Consider the following 19,821-nt stretch of genomic DNA (forward strand, 5'->3'; position numbering starts at 1 on the left):
TAGACATTTTACTAACATGAATTAGGTCAATAATCTATGTCCACAACAGCTATCCTTTATTAGTAGTTACTGAGTGTTCCTTTAGCCAAATACATGCCAGCCACCTTTATCCTCAATGGAAGAAATAAAGGGTACTCAGCTTTTCCTGTTCACCATATGCACGTGATTGCTGTGAATGCGCCAATCAAGTTAAGTAATTTGGGCAGGGTTATGCTGCAGAAAGATTTAAAAATATCAAAACTAGAACAATTTGAACATTGAGACAAATACAACAGACCATCAAGTAGTCAAATCACTTAATCAGCAATTAAGTTGTAGTGAATTCCTTCTCTACAATTAGAGGAAATAATATTATGCTTGAATAAGAGCAAACAAGCACTTTATTCTGCAGTTAGAACATACAATTTTATTAATGCTGTTATTTAATTAGTCTATTTACGTAAAAAATTAAACAATTAAATGCCTTTAAAGATCTCTTCCGTGAGCCATTAGTCCCCCATTCCTTGAAGCTAGCTATGAGTATCCATGCAGCGCAACCGCTTCACAGCATTCAGGCATCCAAAGTGCTGATTACTTTAAAGTGCAGGCCAGCTTTGTCAAGGCGTTCAATGAGCTTGGTCTTCGAGAATGCTGCTCCTGGTGTGAATACACCCCCCCTGCAAAAACAGAGCAGAATAAAATAACAAATATGTATGTATACAAAAATAATTAGGATATCAGGAATATAAACGATACATAATGGTGAAGTGTGTATTATGGGATAACTGAGGATTCTAGAGAAACATTGAGACCAAACGTTGAGTGGTTCATGGATACCTCTAGAACCCAGAGATGTAATGTTTTCCCCACAATACATGCTTCAGCTTTATATATCTATTGTACTGGTGGATTGTTTCTGTTAGTGTTGGGGTTCCTGCCTTATAGGACAAAGGGCAGAAATAATGGAAATCAGACGGCAGAACAGTAACTTTCATTAAACGAACATAATATTTAAATTAGATGTGTCTCTTTACTTCTTTAGTTTACTGGTCCCCCATAACTTTCTTTAAATTGAAAAAAAAAATAAAAAATAAAATAAAGCGATTACATTTACCTGTAATCCAGCACCACAACAAACTCCACACTGCAGTCCAATCCTTCCTTGGTAAGATCATCAAGATTGATGTCCTGTGTCCAATCAACTGTTCATTGTGAACACCCAGCCCACATATGGCAATCGCTATGATGCTATTTCATGGAGAGCTGTGTGCATTATCTAGCTGCACACAATACTCTTATTGCTTTTTACGCTCTTTACATCATATAATAAGAAATATGATACCGGGACTCAATATGGGAAAAGGAAAGCAAAATAATGGAGTCTGCATTAGCATTCATCAATGTATTATAATATTCTGCTATACATCTTTAAAGTACGGTGCACTACCACCATGTAATCTGTTTCTCATGGCAGCTGGGCAAATTTAGGCTGGTTATGTAGCAGGGAAGGTGAATTCGGGTCTTAGTTGTATCAATAAAATCTGTTTGAAAAAGAAACCATCTTTGTCTGGAGTCAAAGCACGAAAATCATCTAATGCACTTAACCATAAAGCTACAATTATAACAAACAGAACACAGAAAAGGCTGAAGTAAAACTATATATGCATTCATAATTAAATAACATAGAATTGTAAGTGGGGAATGGTCAGCAAACACATTTAACGTATAAATGCTCTAAATCAGTGGTTCCCAACCCAGTCCTCAAAAATCCTGTAACAGATTTAGGGATTACCCAGTTGTGTTTATCGTGGTTTTAGAGAAAAAATAAAATACAACTTGAGACACAACAGGGTAATCCCTAAATCAAGGACTGGTATTGGGTACTTGAGGACTGGGTTGGGAACCACTGCTCTAAATCATGGGTATCCAACCTTTTGCTGCATTGAGCGCACGGACATGCACACAATCATCGACTTACACACAGACCCTCCCTCCCCCACTCACATAAAAAACATACACAAAAATTACATTTATACACTGAGTACTTAAGAGGTCCACCCAACTTCCCTAACCTTGCGCTGGGATGGCTTGAATGGATACTTTATCCCTGGTGGCTAACAGTTGCTGCTGGCCTGTGATCTATATCTGTGCTCTTCCTGCACAGGTTCCTCGCGCACCCAGAAGTGATGCCGGTGCACAGGTCCCTCGCGCACCCAGCAGTGATGCCGGTGCCGGGATGATGTCATATTGTGGGGACCTGCTCACTGCAGGCCACACAAGGGAGCTTTCGTGGAGGAGCACAGTATGTAAAGTGCTCCCTGCCTCCCTCGCCAGCGTGGGCGGCAACCAGGCCGCACTGCTAGCAGTCCCGGGCTGTGAGTTGGACACCCCTGCTCTAAATGAAGATGCTTATGAACAAAATTTGAAAAACACAATTTAACCCTTTAGTGACACAATGTAAGTCAAGAAGGACTGACCCTAGTATATGTAGAAAATACAAATAAATATATAAACTAAAAAAAAAATTCGGACCACAATCAGAAGACACATAGAACAACATAACCTATATGCAGTTGCATATTTGTTTATTTTGTTCTTCCTAGGGTAGTCTAATATATGCTGTATATCTTTTTTCCCGCATGTAAAATATATGCAGTGGTGTCACACACAATGAAGAATGTCCATGATGCTATACCTACCCTTCTGGGAGGGAACCTGGTTCCTTTAAAATGGTCACTGCAGCCTGCACCATTGCAATGGGAGTACTCACATAGGCAACCTCTGCAATTACAATGTAAAGAAATACATTCTAAAAATAATATATAATATATAACTGTTTTGCTCTTTTACTTCAGTAGAACATTGCATGCCAGAGAAGGGTATATAACAACCAAAGTGACATGATGACACAATGTATCATTAGTTTATCTTTAATAGCGGAGCAAGTGGGGCTGACTCAGGACAGAGCCACAAGTGACGTCCTGAAATGCCACAGGCTTAATTGTAGCACCCTTTCGTTGTTCCCTCGAGGTCCCTGTAATTCTGAGAGATAAACAACACTTTCCAATTTTTGATTTGTGACACTGTCATTTTTCTATACCATATTTGGATTTAATTATACAGCACGGTGGTAGGGTATTGCTGTGTGTGCAGGTTTAAAACTACATGTTTGGGCTAGTGCTGCAGGGTGAAAACAGCAGGAGATTTAGATAGATTAGATAGATAGAATTTAGAGTAATTATCGGTCTCAAGCTTTGTAATTTGGTTCATAAAATGTATTTGGGTTTAGGTTTAGACAAGGTTGTAGTAGGAGCGAATATATGTAAAATAAGCCGTACAATTTGTCCTTTGGCTAAAGCCTAGGTCTTTAAATATATATGTATAAATTAAGAGTGCCCAGTAGAAAGCTCAGCTTACCTGGTCCTGAAACCTGAGTGCAGATTTTCAAATCTGGCTTCCCTTGCTGTGGGTCTTTACCCTTACTATATCCCTCACCAAAGAATGTCATTTCAAAAGAAGATTCGCCCATCTGTCAAACGAAGCAAATTGATTTGGTCAATAAATGTTAATGAATATGCACACTTTATTTATATACATATACAATCAATCATAGAATGAGTGCCACTGAAGCTTGTTTTATTCTTTATTTTAAAGGGACATTATAGTCACCAAAACAACTTTCACTTAATGAAGCAGCTTTTATTTAAACGTTAGAGGACGGTTTATAGGAAGTGTTTAAGAAACCTGTGTAAGTCACATGCAGGGTGGTGTACTTAAGGCTGCATAAACAAAGTGATTTAACTCTTAAATGGCAGAGGATTGAGCAGTGAGGCTGCAGGGTCATGATCTATACACCAAAACTGCTTCATTAAGCTAAAGTTGTTTTGGTGACTATAGTGTACTTTAAAATTTTCCATTAAATGTAGGAACAGGGCCAGCTGTTAGGTGATACGGAACAGTGTGATCTCCATACCAACATCAAGAATGCAGACTAAACTGCTGGCTCCATCCGAGCGACTTTTGTGGCCTGCAGCAAACGGCTGAGACATCAAGCGTTTTGCCAGCTATCACCACTCCAAGAAAGCTTCATTGCAGCTATCAGTCACCGTTTTTACCCATATATGCCAACACTCACAGTTCTGTTATTTTATTATTTCTGCCTTATAGTTTAATTTAATCTGCTAAGCACTTAACCTGTTTAAAACGCCATGTCTAATAGGTCTAACCTGTTCTTTAATATGATGCGTTATCCACTCATAATTCTCTTTAGATGTGTTAAAGGGACACTATAGTCACCTGAACAACTTTAGCTTAATGAAGCAGTTTTGGTGTATAGAACATGCCCCTGCAGCCTCACTGCTCAATCCTCTGCCGTTTAGGAGTTAAATCCCTTTGTTTATGAACCCTAGTCACACCTCCCTGCATGTGACTCGCACGGCCTTCCATAAACACTTCCTGTAAAGAAAGCCCTATTTAGGCTTTCTTTATTGCAAGTTCTGTTGAATTAAGATTTTCTTATCCCCTGCTATGTTAATAGCTTGCTAGACCCTGCAAGAGCCTCCTGTATATGATTAAAGTTCAATTTAGAGATTGAGATACAATTATTTAAGGTAAATTACATCTGTTTGAAAGTGAAACCAGTTTTTTTTTCATGCAGGCTCTGTCAATCATAGCCAGGGGAGGTGTGGCTAGGGCTGCATAAACAGAAACACAGTGATTTAACTCCTAAATGACAGTGAATTGAGCAGTGAAATTGAAGGGGAATGATCTATAAACTAAAACTGCTTTATTTAGCTAAAGTAATTTAGGCAGGGCCGTCTTTAATATTGATTGGACCCTGGGCAAACATTTGCCTGGGCCCTTTGGACCCTGGCCCCCACCTCTCGGGCATGCAATTACAACCTCAACTCCAACTAAGCGGCAGAACTAATGTATAGAGTATTTTTCAGGCCTTCCCTATATCGCAAGAGGGAAGAAAAGAGAAATCCCCTTCTTTCATACAAGTCAAGCGATGCTATGACAGCTGGGGATCTACAATCCATGCAGGGATGTATTTGTGAGCAGTGTTTGTGCATTTGAAGGTAAGCATGTTTTTGTATAGAGTGTATGTGTGCATGTGTGCATGTAGGGGTGTATTTGTATGTGCTGTTACCATTGAAATGCAGAGGTGTACTTGTGTAAAGTGTTTGCGTTTAAATGCAGGGGGGTGTGTTTGTCTGTAGTGTTGGCTTTTAAATGCAGGCATGCTTTTGTCTGTAGAGTTGATGTTTTAATATAATTTTAGCTTTTTAATACAGGGGTGTGTTTGCATGTATTGTTTGCATTTGCATGCATTGGTGTGTTTGGATGTAGTATTGTCTTTTAAATGCATATGTACATTTGTGTGTAGTATTGGTGTTTCAGCAAAGGGGTTTGTTTATATGTAATGTTTGTGTTTGCATGGGTGTGTTTCCATGTTCTGTTTGATTTCTGGGATGTATGTACATACATATTAACACAAATATACACATTAACACGCAGATACACACAGACACCTTGACACATACTGGCATATACACACACACACACACACACACACACACACATACACAGATACACACCCTTTGGCACACAGATACATGCACTTTGATACAAACATCAACATACACACACTGGCACAGCCACACACATCGACACATATGTACACACATTCTGATACACACATACACATGCAGCGGTGTATTTGTGTACAGTGCTAGTGATGGAATGTAGGAGTGTATTTGTGTGCAGTGTTGGCATTAAAATGCTGGGATGTATGCATTACCACACACTCAGATGTAGACTTACACACCGACACATACATACACACAGGTAAACAGACACACTGACCCACAAGTACACATACACATTGACACACAGCCAGATACACACACACTGACACAAACACAGCCAGATACACACACTTACTGAGACCCATGTACACACACATATATATATGTGTGTCAATTTACATATTTTAATGTCTGCCCTCTAGCAGCTTCTGGATAGCAACTCCCAACACCCTTGGCCAATATAATGTCTCAACTCTGTTCTTACATAGTTAAAATAAATATTTGTCAATGTTTTAGTTATTTATATTTAATAGGGCACTGTCAGGTTATTCTAGGATTTGTAACATGTAGTTATCCCCAGTGTGTTTCATTACAAACACCCACACATGGGTGTTTGGAATGTCTGCTGAAAACAAATAAAACATATTTAGTCACCCTCCTGTCTCCTTACCTTTTGGGTACAGAGGGGTGGCTTTCCTGGGGTCCAGTGGGGGCTTGCTGGCCCAGGCTGATAGGAATCTGCCCCAGTCCATCTCCCCCACAATGCTTGCATTCTCCTCTGTGTGGTGTGTGCCTCCTCCCCAGCGGCACTGAGGAGGAAGTGATCTGACCTCACTTGCTCCCAGCAAGCCAGGGGAACAAAGAGACTCACAGGACAGTGTGTGAGGTGGGGACTAGCTGTGAGTATGTATTCAGCCTCCCCCATATTACAGGGGCCCGGTCCGGAGCAGAATTAAAGGGCCGTGGCCCCTGATTACCTCAGGTGCTGCAGGGGGCCCATGGGGCAGCTGCCTTAGGCCCCCCAGGAGTAACTGGGCCCGGGGCAGCTGCCCCTTTTGCACCTCCTTAAAGACGGCCCTGAATTTAGGTGACTATAGTGTTCCTTTAACATAGTTTATGCACACAGTGAAGGAAATTTAATGTCTAGGGTATGCTCCGAGCAATATCCTGATATGATATATTCTGTGGGCAAAGTGGATCGTTTGGCACTAATATGGCTTGGTTACGGTGGAATTTACCAATTTAAGTTCTCAGAGTTCATTAAGCACGATAACCTTTTCGTACACATATTTAATATTTTGCATGTTTGTTCCTCAATCCTCTTGTTAACCCTTGTACTAAGACTTGCTTATGTTACTTATACTGACAGGTTTATCTAGCCTGATTTTCACAGATTTCTCATTATAAAAATGTGGCAGTCTAAACTAGGAGTTCACGCCATTGTGCTTTGTGCCCAGAGCACCAATTGAGTCCTTAAATGTTTCTAAAATTACCTGCTGCTGTGATGGTCCCTCTGATGATACGTAGCCAAATGAAAAGAATTTGGGGTACTGCAGACAAAGAAAAATAGGTAGAAAAATTTACACAACGTTTAAGGGCTTGCTTTGTTAAAATTGCTTTGTTACTGTGATTAAATAGCAAACTATACAAACACTTACTTTTATCAGAAGCTTTCTTCCACAGCTAAATTTTGCGAAAATGACAAATAGTAATCCAGCAAAAATCAGTTTGATTGCTGATCCAAGACCACCCACTGCAGTATAGGCAGAGTACTGCACCTAATGGAAACAAATCATATACCGGTAATTGAGCAACAAATTAAATATATACGGTATAAAACACGCATATACCTATAGAAAATAATGATACAACTACAAAGCATCATATCACAGAACACTGAAAGACCTGTCTGAAATAAAGACTTCACCTCCTAAAATTTGAATTTGCTCTATAGTGTAATTGAATTTTCATTTATTTTTTATTTTTTTTCTATTTAGTTCATTATATCCTGAGATGCGAAATTTGATGCTTGTCAACAACTGCCAAGACACAACTGCACTCAGTCAGAAACCTTTACAGCGGCGTAGCTGATTATAACCAATTAATTAAATATTCAGAGGGGTGCGGTTTTCAAACTGCACTCCTCAGTTTGCAGAGACTTATGGGCACTTTAATCAAACTTTATAGGTACTTCATGTCTTGCCAAAATATATGGTCATGGTGAGCTTCAGGTACACAAAACAGGACCTCTACATTGTACACATACATACACACACACACACCCCATTAGCCTTCAACAAAATGGCTGCCAGGAATAAATATATTTGTGCAGGTAGTGCTACACCATCACATGACAAAATATCACAAAACATAAGGCCCTCTACATGCATCCATTCAAGAGAAATGTTAATCAATTCTACACATTGAAAGCTGATCATGTTACAGGTTGGGATCCAATATAACGATTGCCTACCATGCACTTATTAATAGGAATGAAATAGTACATACTTACAGAGGTGAACACTAGTAGATCTAAGAGTACATGACATTACCAAACCATATAAAGATACTATGAAAATATCCAACTATTACCAAATTGCACTTTTGAATGCAGACATTAAAATATATTGTGCAATCTTGGCTGACAGAATTAAAAAGATTATTACCAATCTAATTAATATAGATCAAACAGGCTTAATTCCTCCTGGTAGATCTTCTTCAAATACGTAGACTATTTAACATACTTGATTCAGTGGAACAGAGTTGAACGCCTCTTTTGGCCCAGTCATTGGATGCCGAGAAGGTGTGCGACAGGGTCAGGTGGGAATTGCTGGAGAGCTCGTTAAAAAGCAATGGGGCTCCAAGGTAACATCTTAACCCGTTCCCGCTGAATGACGGACCAGGTCCGTCATGCAGTAAAGTTAACCCCAGATCGCCGCGATTAACGCTGCTCCCGTCTGCCTCTGTATTAGAGGCAGACCGGGAGCACAGGCTGTCAGAGCAAGCACATGTGCTGCAGGGACTCCTGGTTCCGCCTCCCTGCGCTTCCGGGTTCAGTGTGAAGTGCAGGGAGACGGATCAGAGCTGATCTTCTCCCTGTTAAAACATTTTTTTTTTAAATGAACCCTGTGGCGAAACCAACCTCACCACTGGGCATTAGAAGCCTGTTTACACGCCTCCTGCCTGCTGACTATGGCCCCTGGGAGATTTGGCCCTTTAAATACAGTATTTGGGCATATTGTAATTTATTATTATGCTGCTGCTGGCCCTTTAAGAACCATCTGGGGACATACTGTGACTTTTGGGAACAATGCCCCTTTAAGACTACGGCCCCTGGAAGATATGTGTTCTGAATTGCATGTCGTTATAAGCCTCTACAGAATGTAAGGGGTGTTAATCATTGCCCCTTTAAAAGTGAATAGTAGCTAAAAGACTTTTCTTCATTGTATACCTATTAGTCATAAAATAGATGGTTTTGGCACATTTTAGTGGCTATTCTTCACACATTTTAGAGTTATTCCTTTCTTCCTTCCTTCACTCCGGTTTAATAGAAGATAAGTACACATTTATTGGAGATAAAATTACTAATGCGATTTATCTATCTAATTGAGGCTACATAGAGACTGTTTCCTCTATACTATAACAAAAGACTATTTCGTGTATGGGGAACATGCATTAAGTGCTGCGAAAGATTGACTTTTTGGGGCCAGGAAGTGACGTAGCGAATGAAGTGGAACGCAACAATGCGTTCCAAATGGAAAAAACCCCGAACCCGGAAGTGATTAGGAACGCACAGTGCGTTCCACAACGAAATCCAGCCGGAACCCGGAAGTAAAAGGACGCAATGGAAGAAAAAGCCGCCAGAGAAGAGTTTGGACTGCATTACCGATTGACAAAGCCCCACACAGGGGCGAAACGCGTTTCGGACTTTTTGGCCATTGGGCTATCTATTCTTTTAGCAGTTTTTAGCTAAAAGTTTTGCATTATTTTATATGTTATTTTAACATTAAGTGTTTTTATAATTTGCTTTTTAACAAATAAATTCATTGGCTATTTATGCCATTCTCTATATATTGAAGAGCTTGATTTATCTATATATTTTTCCTGAGAAATTGACAACATTCACCCATCTTGAAATCATCTGGAAATCAAGTGGGAGGAGAGAGCCAGTCAGGAGAGGGACATCCTTCCCAAAAAACGTCCCAAGGCGATACCAGTGAGAGCCACACGTCATTGGCTCCACGTTTGTGAGTACCTCATTTGAGAATTCTGCACTGTTCAGCTATACAAACTCTATTACACTATTGTGTGTGTTATATTTATTTTTTACAGATATATCCGGAAGTGTGATTTACCATCTTTTGTATGTATTCATTCCTGGAAGATATTGCCTGTTAAAGACTATTTTAGCAGATTGGATTTTAAAAGACTGGCTGCCCCTTTAAATGTTATTGGAGCAGTTCTGCAGCTTTAAATTGCCACTTGTTATTGGTTGTTCTGTAAAACCCTGTGGGCAGTACTATGTTTGTGGATTGTGAATAAAAGAGGCTGTATGTGCCAGTACAGTCAGCTCTGCTTCACCTCAAAACGAAGTGTCGGATCGTTATTGGGGGAATTGGATTGTATGCTGATTGCCAGGAGTGTAAGCTGATTGTATGCTTTTCCTGTTCCGCTGTTTACAGCATTCGTATGCTTGAGAGCATTCGTATGCTTCTCCGGTTCAGTGATTGTGGTGTTTGCTGCAGTGCTTGGAGTCCTCAGGAAGTGCTAGGAGCATCCTTCAACGGAGGTACCCAGTCGGGGTGCCCGTTGATCCGCTACAAACCCCTTCCCTGCCAGTTGAACACCTACAGCAGTGATGGCGAACCTTTTTGAGCCTGAGTGCCCAAACCGCAATACATGCCAACTTTTTTTTTCCTCTAAGTGCCAATACGGCAATTAAACCTGAATACCGAGGTTTAAGTTTAGAAAAAAACAACTCATACAGTTGTCCGAACTAATTAACATCTTTTGTTTTAAAAGAAGAACACAACAACAGAGAGTTCAATGATACAAATTTTAAATAATGATATAAATATATAAAATTAAGCTTATATTTATTAGTATCATCAACAAATGCAATACATACACAGACAGACTGCTGAATACACACAGATTGCTGAATACATACACGCACAGACTGCTGAATTCACACAGACAGACTGCTGAACACACACACACGCAGACTGCTGAACACACGCACACGCAGACTGCTGAATACACGCACACACAGACTGCTGAATACACGCACACACAGACTGCTGAATACACGCACACACAGACTGCTGAATACACGCACACACAGACTGCTGAATACACGCACACACAGACTGCTGAATACACGCACACACAGACTGCTGAATACACGCACACACAGACTGCTGAATACACGCACACACAGACTGCTGAATACACGCACACACAGACTGCTGAATACACGCACACACAGACTGCTGAATACACGCACACACAGACTGCTGAATACACGCACACACAGACTGCTGAATACACGCACACACAGACTGCTGAATACACGCGCACACAGACTGCTGAATACACGCGCACACAGACTGCTGAATACACGCGCACACAGACTGCTGAATACACGCACACATACCGCATTGAGGTGTGCAGTGTATGTGTTTGTGTGTGTGTGTGTGTGGGGTGCTGTGTGTCTGAGGTTTGCTGTGTGTGTATGTATTCAGCAGTCTGTGTGTACTCAGCAGTGTGTGTATTCAGTGAACTGTGTGTGTTCATCAGTATGTGTTTATGTATTCAGCAGTCTGTGTGTGTATTTAGCAGTCTACTGAATACATACACACACAGTCTGCTGAATACACATACAGACAGTGTGTGTGTGAATTCAGCTTTCCTATGGACTGATTTAATGCGCGCGCCGCAAATTCTGCTATACTCCCCAATGCTCCACTATTGCAATTGGGTAATTATGTACCTTTTGGTTCTGAAACCCACATTATCAATCATGTGCACATGGTCCCAGATAAGATCAAGAAAGACATCTTGGAGGAGAAGGATGTAAATCTTGTGGCTTTACTTATTGCTTCTCACGATGTCATCGATAATCGCACTTATGCTTATGGTGATATTTCGGTGGTGTTAAAAGCCAGGGACCCTAGACTGAATAAGAAACTATCCATAACTGATTTTGTCTAAGCTTTTGGTATCTATTGTGATGTCATTTGTTCTGTTTATCCGCATAGATGAGAGGAACTCGACCTCTACATGCACAAGCTGGTGGACTTGGGAAGCAAATATGGTGGGTCATCCTTTTATGACTACCACCAGTCCTTTTTGGCAAGAGCGTCTGCAATTTGGGCTCAGTAGAACGTCAAAACTGACTCTAGCTGTATGGATACTGAGCTATTTTGTAGACATTTTGCTGGTCTCAAGACACCAGCGTGTGCTGTTTGTGCTTTTACATCAAATTCCTCAGACTATTAGCCATACATGTGATGGAAGTGCACTCATCCCTTCGTCCTGGAATCCTGGGTGCTATGCTGGACAAGTCCCAGTACCAAAGAGGACCAAATGTAGAATTTGAATATAAAAAATAATTCAGACACTCCAACGAATTCCAAAAAAGGCAATTTTATTGGAACCACAGAACAAAAAGCAACGTTTCAACCCCTTAGGGCCTTTGTCAAGCTACACAAAGGCCCTAAGGGGTTGAAACATTGCTTTTTGTTCTGTGGTTCCAATAAAATTGCCTTGTTTGGAATTCGTTGGAGTGCCTGGATTATTTTTTATATTCAAATTCCTCAGACTATTATCCCACTATGCCAGAGTCCACACTTTCCATGAACCACATACTAGGTTGGACAGATCTGGCAAGGACAAACTCGGTTGCTCTATTGTTTACCTAGGAAAGTCACAGGTGTGTAACAGCTTTAACGTAGGTACCTGTGGTTATAGTGCCTGCAGATTGTTACATGTGTGTTCACATTGTTTTAGGGCCCACGCCAAGTCCATGTGTCCTAATAAAAAAGTCATGCTAAACCATACTTGACATCCGTAAAGATTGGTTCTTTGGCTCACGCATTAGCCTCTTACCCATCCAGACACCTAGTGTATTTCTTCATAGATGGTTTCACAGAGGGATTTCATACAGGTTTGGTACATATTCCCTCTGGCATTTACGAATGCAACAATTTACAATCAGCATTTTCTGATGTGGAAATGGTTGATGCTCTTTTATAAAAAGAATTGGAGGATGGGTTCTTGTTGGGTCCTTTTCGGGAGACCCCATTTTCTAATTGGAGAACCAACCCTATAGGATTAGTCACCGGGAAATCCTCAGGGAAAAACAGACTTATTTTAGACCTATCCGCACCTCACTCCTTGGCTATACCGAGCCTTAATTCTTTAATTTCATCCGAGGAATTTTCACTCCAGTACACCACCATAGACAATGCCATACACACCATCATCACAGCTGGCATAGGGGCTTGCCTCAGTAAAACTGACATCATTAATGCTTTCAAATTACTACCCATACGCCCGTCACTATGGCATCTGCATGGTTTGAAATGGAAAGGTATATTATTTTTTCACAAGGCTCACGTTCGGGTCAAAAAGCAGCCCAAAAATATTTGATACCTTTGCCGAAACCTTATGTTGGCTACTGGTAAACAATTGCAGATGCCAGGCCGTTATACATTATCTGGACGACTTTCTGTTCGTGGAGAATAATTCCTCTTCCCCTAGTGATCTGACCAAGGCCATCTCGTTTTTTTCACACGTTGGGGGTGCCAGTTTCTCCCAAGAAAACAGAAGGCTCTGACACGGTAGTTAATTTCTTCGGTATCCTGCTCGATTCAGTAAGCATGGAAGCGAGCCTCCCCTCAGGCAAAATTGACAGTATACTACGAACCATAAACAACTTTTTGGTCAGTAGGACATGCAATTGGAAGGAATTGCAATCTTTGTTGGGATCGTTAAATTTTGCAATACGCATTATTCCGCAAGGTAGAGCCTTTATTTCTAGACTCCTTTGCCTCCTCCCCCCCTTCGTACATTACGTTACCCGTATCTGCTTGGATGTACAGGCTGTGGCTGATTTGTTGATGTGGCGCAAATTCTTGTTGCAGTGGAATGGCAGAAGCATGTTCTTGCCTCCATTGTCTGTCCATTCTCCGGTCATTTTGCTGCCATATTTGGAATGAGTGGCTTTGGGATGGTTGGCCAGAGGAGGTCCAGCACATCGAAGGGTTCTCACGCACCTCAGCCTTACTTGAGATATACCCTATAGTTGCAGCAGCCGTGGTCTGGGGTCAGTCTTGGGCAGGAGACTCAGTATGCCGTTTCTCCGACAACCAAGCTACCTGCCACATCATAAACAAAGGTCGTTCAGAGTTTCTGACAATAATGATTCATGAGAAGACTGACCTGGCTGGCTGCCTGCAATCACTTTCATTCGGGGTGTTCTCATGTACCAGGGATCTTTAATACTGCAGCTGACAAATTGTCTTGCTTTGAATTCCAGGCTTTCAGAGACATGTTAACCACAGCCTCCCCAACAGCCACTGCAGCACCACGTTTTCAGGATCTGGTAATGGACTGAAAAAATTGGCAAGTCATAGTCGCTAGTTTAGCCCTGTCCGACAATACCAAACAGTCTTACAATATAGCTTTCAAAATATAAACGAGGTTTATGTCAGAACATAACTTGGATCATTTTTTTGCCATTTCCAAGCTGGTAGCTTTTGCTTCATTTTGTCATCTAAAACTCAAACTGTCACACCATCAAATTATATTTGACCAGCATCCAACACCACATGTATACCTTATACCCAGATAACTAGTTTTTTTTATCATCTTACCCCATAAAAAACAAAAAAAAACAAACAAACAAACATTCTCTAAGGAATACAGAAAGCCAGCACCACTCTTCAATCTACAAGATTACCAGTACATAAACAGCTATTTAACCCCTTAAGGACCAAACTTCTGGAATAAAAGGGAATCATGACATGTCACACATGTCATGTGTCCTTAAGGGGTTAAGGACATGTCTGACTTGTTGGATACAGACCCATTTTAACACAATACAAACCTGGTAATCAAAACAGCCATCTACTTGGCATACTACGGTTTTCTTAGACCTGGCGAATTTACCATACATGGCAACAAATACGCACGAAACTGCCTAAAACTGTCCCATCTCATCAAACGACATGATCACTATATCTTGACACTACCCGTTACAAAAACAAGTCAGCTGGGTAAAGAAGTACCCATTACATATTATCCTACTGCAAACAAATGGTGCCCGGTTAAAATACTGGATACATACCTTCAATCATTACCGCATCAGGCTGACATCCCGCTGCTAGTCCTACACAGAGATGTATTAACAACAGCTAAATTTATGCAATACGTCCGCATGTTACTGGCCAGACTAGGTTTGAACGCCAGTAATTTTTCTGGCTATTCCTTTCGGATAGGGGTAGCCTCCACAGCATCTAGTCAAAATATTCCAGTGCATGTAATTAAGTCCTTAGGCCGCTGGAAGTCCTCAGCGTTTGCTTTTTATATACCTCAACCTGTGTTAGAAAAGTTGTCTGCCTTTGTTAAACGGTCATCTTGAGGGATTTTCTTTGCACTATGTTTCATCTATGTAATAAATATTTTCTTTGGCAAGACACTGCTAATTGTTACCCTCTTTATTACAGGCCTACCGCATACGTCAGTTTTGGCACACTTCAGCCGACTTGTTCCTATCTATAATGTACACCTTCCTATACATACAGTTACGTTACAAGAATAGCACCGAACACAAATGTAAAGGCTTGCCTGGAGTTGTGGGAGGAGCGTGTTGATCCTATTTAAGCTCACCCCCCTTTACCTGCATCAAAGTGGATTCTGACGTTCGGTGGGCCCCATCCACCACTCCCTCAACTCAATTTAATTTATTATTTTATATCTAGGGTGGGCCCTCTTTATTACAGGCCTACCGCATACGTCAGTTTTGGCACACTTCAACCGACTTGTTCATATCTATAATATACACCTTGCTATACATACGTTTACATTACAAGAATAGCACCGAACACACACACACACACATTATATATATATATATATATACACACACACACACACACATACACTTACATGCTAGAGGGAGTGGGGTATAGTGGCACAATGGGTATAGGTAGGAGTAATGAAATGAGTCATGAGGGGCGGGGGGGAATAAAAACCCGCTAACAGTTTAAATGATATGCCTTCATGAAGAAGTGTGTTTTCAATGTTTTTTTGAAGGAGTGGAGACTGGGTGAAAGTCTAACGGAGAAGGGAGTTCCACAGAAAAGGTGCAGCCCTGGAGAAGTTTTGGAGGCGAGCATTAGATGTGGGAGTACGGACAGAGCATAAGCGTAGGTCTTCGGCAGGTAGGTCAATGGGCCGGACTAAGAGACAAAAATTAGCAACAAGACGAATTTGGAATGGGACACACACGAACAGAAGGAGTTGAGGGTCCTACTCAAATGAGCTTACATTCTATTGAAATCTAAAGTTTTCTATAAATAATTAAAAAAAATAAAAAAAACAACACACTTTAAACACAAAACACTTCATCAAGCATAAGTGTTTTAAAGGGTCTGGAGTGTTCCTTTAAGGGACAATGGACTGACCCTGTACAATGCTACAAAGCATAACTTCACACCTGATGTAGCTGAAATTAGTATACCAAGGATGCCATCTCTTCGGGGTCCTTGGATGCATATATTGTGTGAAATTGCATTATCCATGTACAATTATCAAGGTAGGACAAAAAGCCTCAGGATGAGGATCATTCTCCTTCATTTGATGAAGTGGAACCAGTTTTGCCCTATAGCACACTAATCTGATGGCTTTAGAATTCAGGATCAAATATGGATTCAAAAGGTTTTTTTTTACTTTCTTGGTTATCAATATCTTTCTGCAATCTAGGTACCTAAAGAATTTAGGACATAATCTACGAAGGAACATTTCATACTATTTGACATCCTCCCCTACTCATAACACTAAGGTGTTTGTTACCATTTTCTTGACTGGTCCTACCTTTTGAGCTGTTAAAGAACGTCCTGGTATATCATCTAACTCAAGCAATTTCTTCTAGTGGCCATGACGTTAAGACAGGTTTGGAACATTATTATTATTATTTTATTATTTATATAGCACCATCAGACTCTGTAGCGCTGTACAATGGGTGGACTAACAGACATGTAATTGTAACCAGACAACTGGACGTACAGGAACAGAGGAACATTCCAAAATCAATTTATAATTATTTCCCCCAAGACAGAGCAATTTTTTTGGAGCTTTGCCTTAATGTTTTCCAGAAAGCGATGTTTCTCTGTCAGTTAGCAAAAACCTGTCTGTCAGATGCTTGTCTGTTTACACGCAAAGGACTGGCAGCAATAAATCCCCTCTTTAAGCAAGCATTCCAGGCTGTGTTTATCGCTACCTGCCGTTGGATTTTTTCCTCCGGATTACCAGACTCTGCATGTTCCTGCTCCTTGGTGTGCAAACTTACTCTACTCAATCTCCCTCATGCATCTAATCAGCTACAGTTTGGATTTGTATGGTGCAGCGTTAAACCTCCAAATACTTTTATTCACCATCACAAACGTGATGTCAGGGCTGCCTACATTTTACAATGATTCCTTTAGTTTTAACTAACTCACCACTTCCTAAAATGGAAGATAAAGCTTTGTTTTTGGATAATTAAACCCTATGCAATGTAGCATTATGACTATACAGAGTTGAACGTTATAAAGAACCACGGTTTCTTGAACATTTAAACTTACAGGGGTCTCCTCATGGTGTTCGTACAGGAATCGTTGGGTCCTTCTAACTACAGAAGCATCTGATCCAAGGAATGGAATAGCATACTGTCCTACTTCATTGGAGTAAAACAATGCACCCCTGAAAAATAAACATACAATAACTCAAAACTTGAATGTGTAAAACATTTTGTAATGAAAAATTAATTCCTTATAACAGAACTGCTTAAAAGATTTCACAATTCATTAATTCAATGCAAAGTATTGCTATTTTCATTTGTTGGACTATTTATTACATTTTCAATTTAAGACTTTAATAAAAAAACTCACTGGCCTTTTTTTTAATTTCTGACCAACAACTGGAAGTGGCTTACATGCCAATTGCTTTCTGAGTTTCTTAAGATTACCCTGGTCTGCTACTCCATGAACAGCAGATTGCCATGTTCCATCATGAATGCAGGTACCCTGTTAACAGAAAAAAAAATACAAATTAAAATCATGAGAGGGAGGGAGAATATAGCCAGCATGTGATACAACATTCTAGCATGTGATACGACTTTTTATGGAGACTGGAAGCAAAGTCGGAACTGCCAATGTGCTCCTTACTTATGTGCAAGGTAAAAGCAGTAGATTTTGTAACATTGATGTGCAGTACATAGACTTGTTAAATGGTCATTTGCATTTTACTTGCCCATCCTGAATGCCGAAGTACATTTTCTCATGCTATATTCCAAGATACCATTTTGTACCTTTTCAATTCATTTAAATTAGGGTGACTGTGTGGAACAAAATTTGGAAAGGTCAGGGTAAATGATGGAGGTTTATAGAGATTACTTAGCATTACGGACTGATCTGGATTAACCATAACTATGTATATGCGGCCACCTAGGGCCCAGGCTTAGACAGAGGCTGGTGGGGCCATTGTTTTGGACTGAAGCTGTGGCTGTAAGAGGGCGTCCTTGATCCAGGAGAGAAAAATTATCTCCCTGATAGGCACAATGTCTATGGAAGGGAGCATTGTGGTCCGCACCTCCATCAGGTGCAGATAACTTTAATCTGGATCAGATTACGGATGGCAGAAGCTGTGTGCAAGTACTGTTAATATTGTGAGATTTTGTGACACTAGTCAAGCTGGAGAATGGAGATAGAAAATTTATGCAAAACTGTAGGTAGATTACAAAAGAGGGGATTAGTACAAATTGATATTAAGGACATACTTTGAAACAGATTGCAAGCAGTTAAGAATTGATTTAAAAATGTAAACTGATTAGCCATACACACACACACACACACACACACTTAAACTAACCGATGATCCTGCTTTGAAAGTTAAGATGCTTTCCACTGCGGTCAAAGTACCTAGCAAAGAAAATTTAGCAAAAAAATAAATAACATTATTCATTAGTGATTAGTAACAATGGCAACAAATAACAGTGTTTGAAGTACATGCATGACATGTATGATACTCCGACATAAATGGGGTGTATATAGCTACAGAACATATCTGTAAATTAACTTCCCAAAAGATCTCGCTTCTGTGAATGAGAATGGTCCTAGGTAAAATTAAGGAGGCATGGAAAGGGAATGGTTACGATCATCCAGAAAGGGACTGTCCCACCTATAGATGGATAGCATTCTTTATACAAGGCACTTCACTCACGAGTGGTGCCATTTAGGGTGTTGAAATCTTTTCTAAAGCAAATCATATTCATTTTTTGTAGTATGATAAAACAATAATACAAATTTAAAAAAGGTTCTTTGAATGCTAAATTAAGTCCTGTTAGCATAAATGCTACTTCTGGAACAGGCCACCATATGTCAAGGTTGTGCTCATTTTACAGAGAAAAGCATTTCATCTACACATTTTGCCATCAGAATAGTTAGCAAATTTATAGACTGGGATAAAAAAAATAAAAATAAACGACTTTTAAATAGGTCTTTCTCCCACCTGACAATCAATCATTTGGCATACCTCTGTGCTGAAAGACTTACAGAGAGCAGTTGCAGAGCATGCTCTTTGATTGCCATGGTGATAGAGCAGGCTAGGGAACATGAAATGGAGTGACATCTCACTAGCATGCTGGCAATGAAGCCAGAGTGCCATTCGGGATGTTTACCCTTTTTGGGGAAATGCTCCCTGTGACGGACCACCTGGCACCCCGACTGGGTACCTCTGGCTAATCGATGCTTCCTAGCTGACGCTGGGGACCATAAGCACCGCACATCATAAGCACCGTAGACCCCACGAACCGCCGCAGCTTGGTTGGGGTCTCGCCGTCCCTTCCCGTCCTGGACCAAACTCCTGGATCCAGGGACTCAGTGGGAAGGCCTCTCCTCCAAGAGAGTATAGCTGTGAAGCTCTTATAAGAGCTAGTAGTATAGCAGGTTCCCTACAATCACGAGACCAGGCTATGTGTTCAGGGCTA

General features: G+C 40.6%; 1 protein-coding gene across 1 annotated transcript in view; it reads right to left on the reverse strand.

Annotated features, from left to right (window-relative positions):
- Positions 1 to 409: 409 nt before the first annotated feature.
- LOC134587086 (saccharopine dehydrogenase-like oxidoreductase) overlaps positions 410 to 19,821 on the reverse strand; it is a 46,610-nt gene continuing 27,198 nt past the window's right edge. Inside the window, exons 5-12 of the mRNA XM_063443205.1 lie at positions 18,705 to 18,754; positions 17,730 to 17,860; positions 17,420 to 17,537; positions 7,229 to 7,348; positions 7,064 to 7,120; positions 3,397 to 3,508; positions 2,679 to 2,760; positions 410 to 656 (exon numbers count right to left, since the gene is read on the reverse strand). Of these exons, the coding sequence (XP_063299275.1) occupies positions 551 to 656; positions 2,679 to 2,760; positions 3,397 to 3,508; positions 7,064 to 7,120; positions 7,229 to 7,348; positions 17,420 to 17,537; positions 17,730 to 17,860; positions 18,705 to 18,754 (776 nt within the window). The 3' untranslated portion in view covers positions 410 to 550. The remainder of the gene's footprint in view (positions 657 to 2,678; positions 2,761 to 3,396; positions 3,509 to 7,063; positions 7,121 to 7,228; positions 7,349 to 17,419; positions 17,538 to 17,729; positions 17,861 to 18,704; positions 18,755 to 19,821) is intronic.

This window comes from Pelobates fuscus, chromosome 2 (assembly GCF_036172605.1).
Source record: "Pelobates fuscus isolate aPelFus1 chromosome 2, aPelFus1.pri, whole genome shotgun sequence".
NCBI lineage: Eukaryota > Metazoa > Chordata > Amphibia > Anura > Pelobatidae > Pelobates > Pelobates fuscus.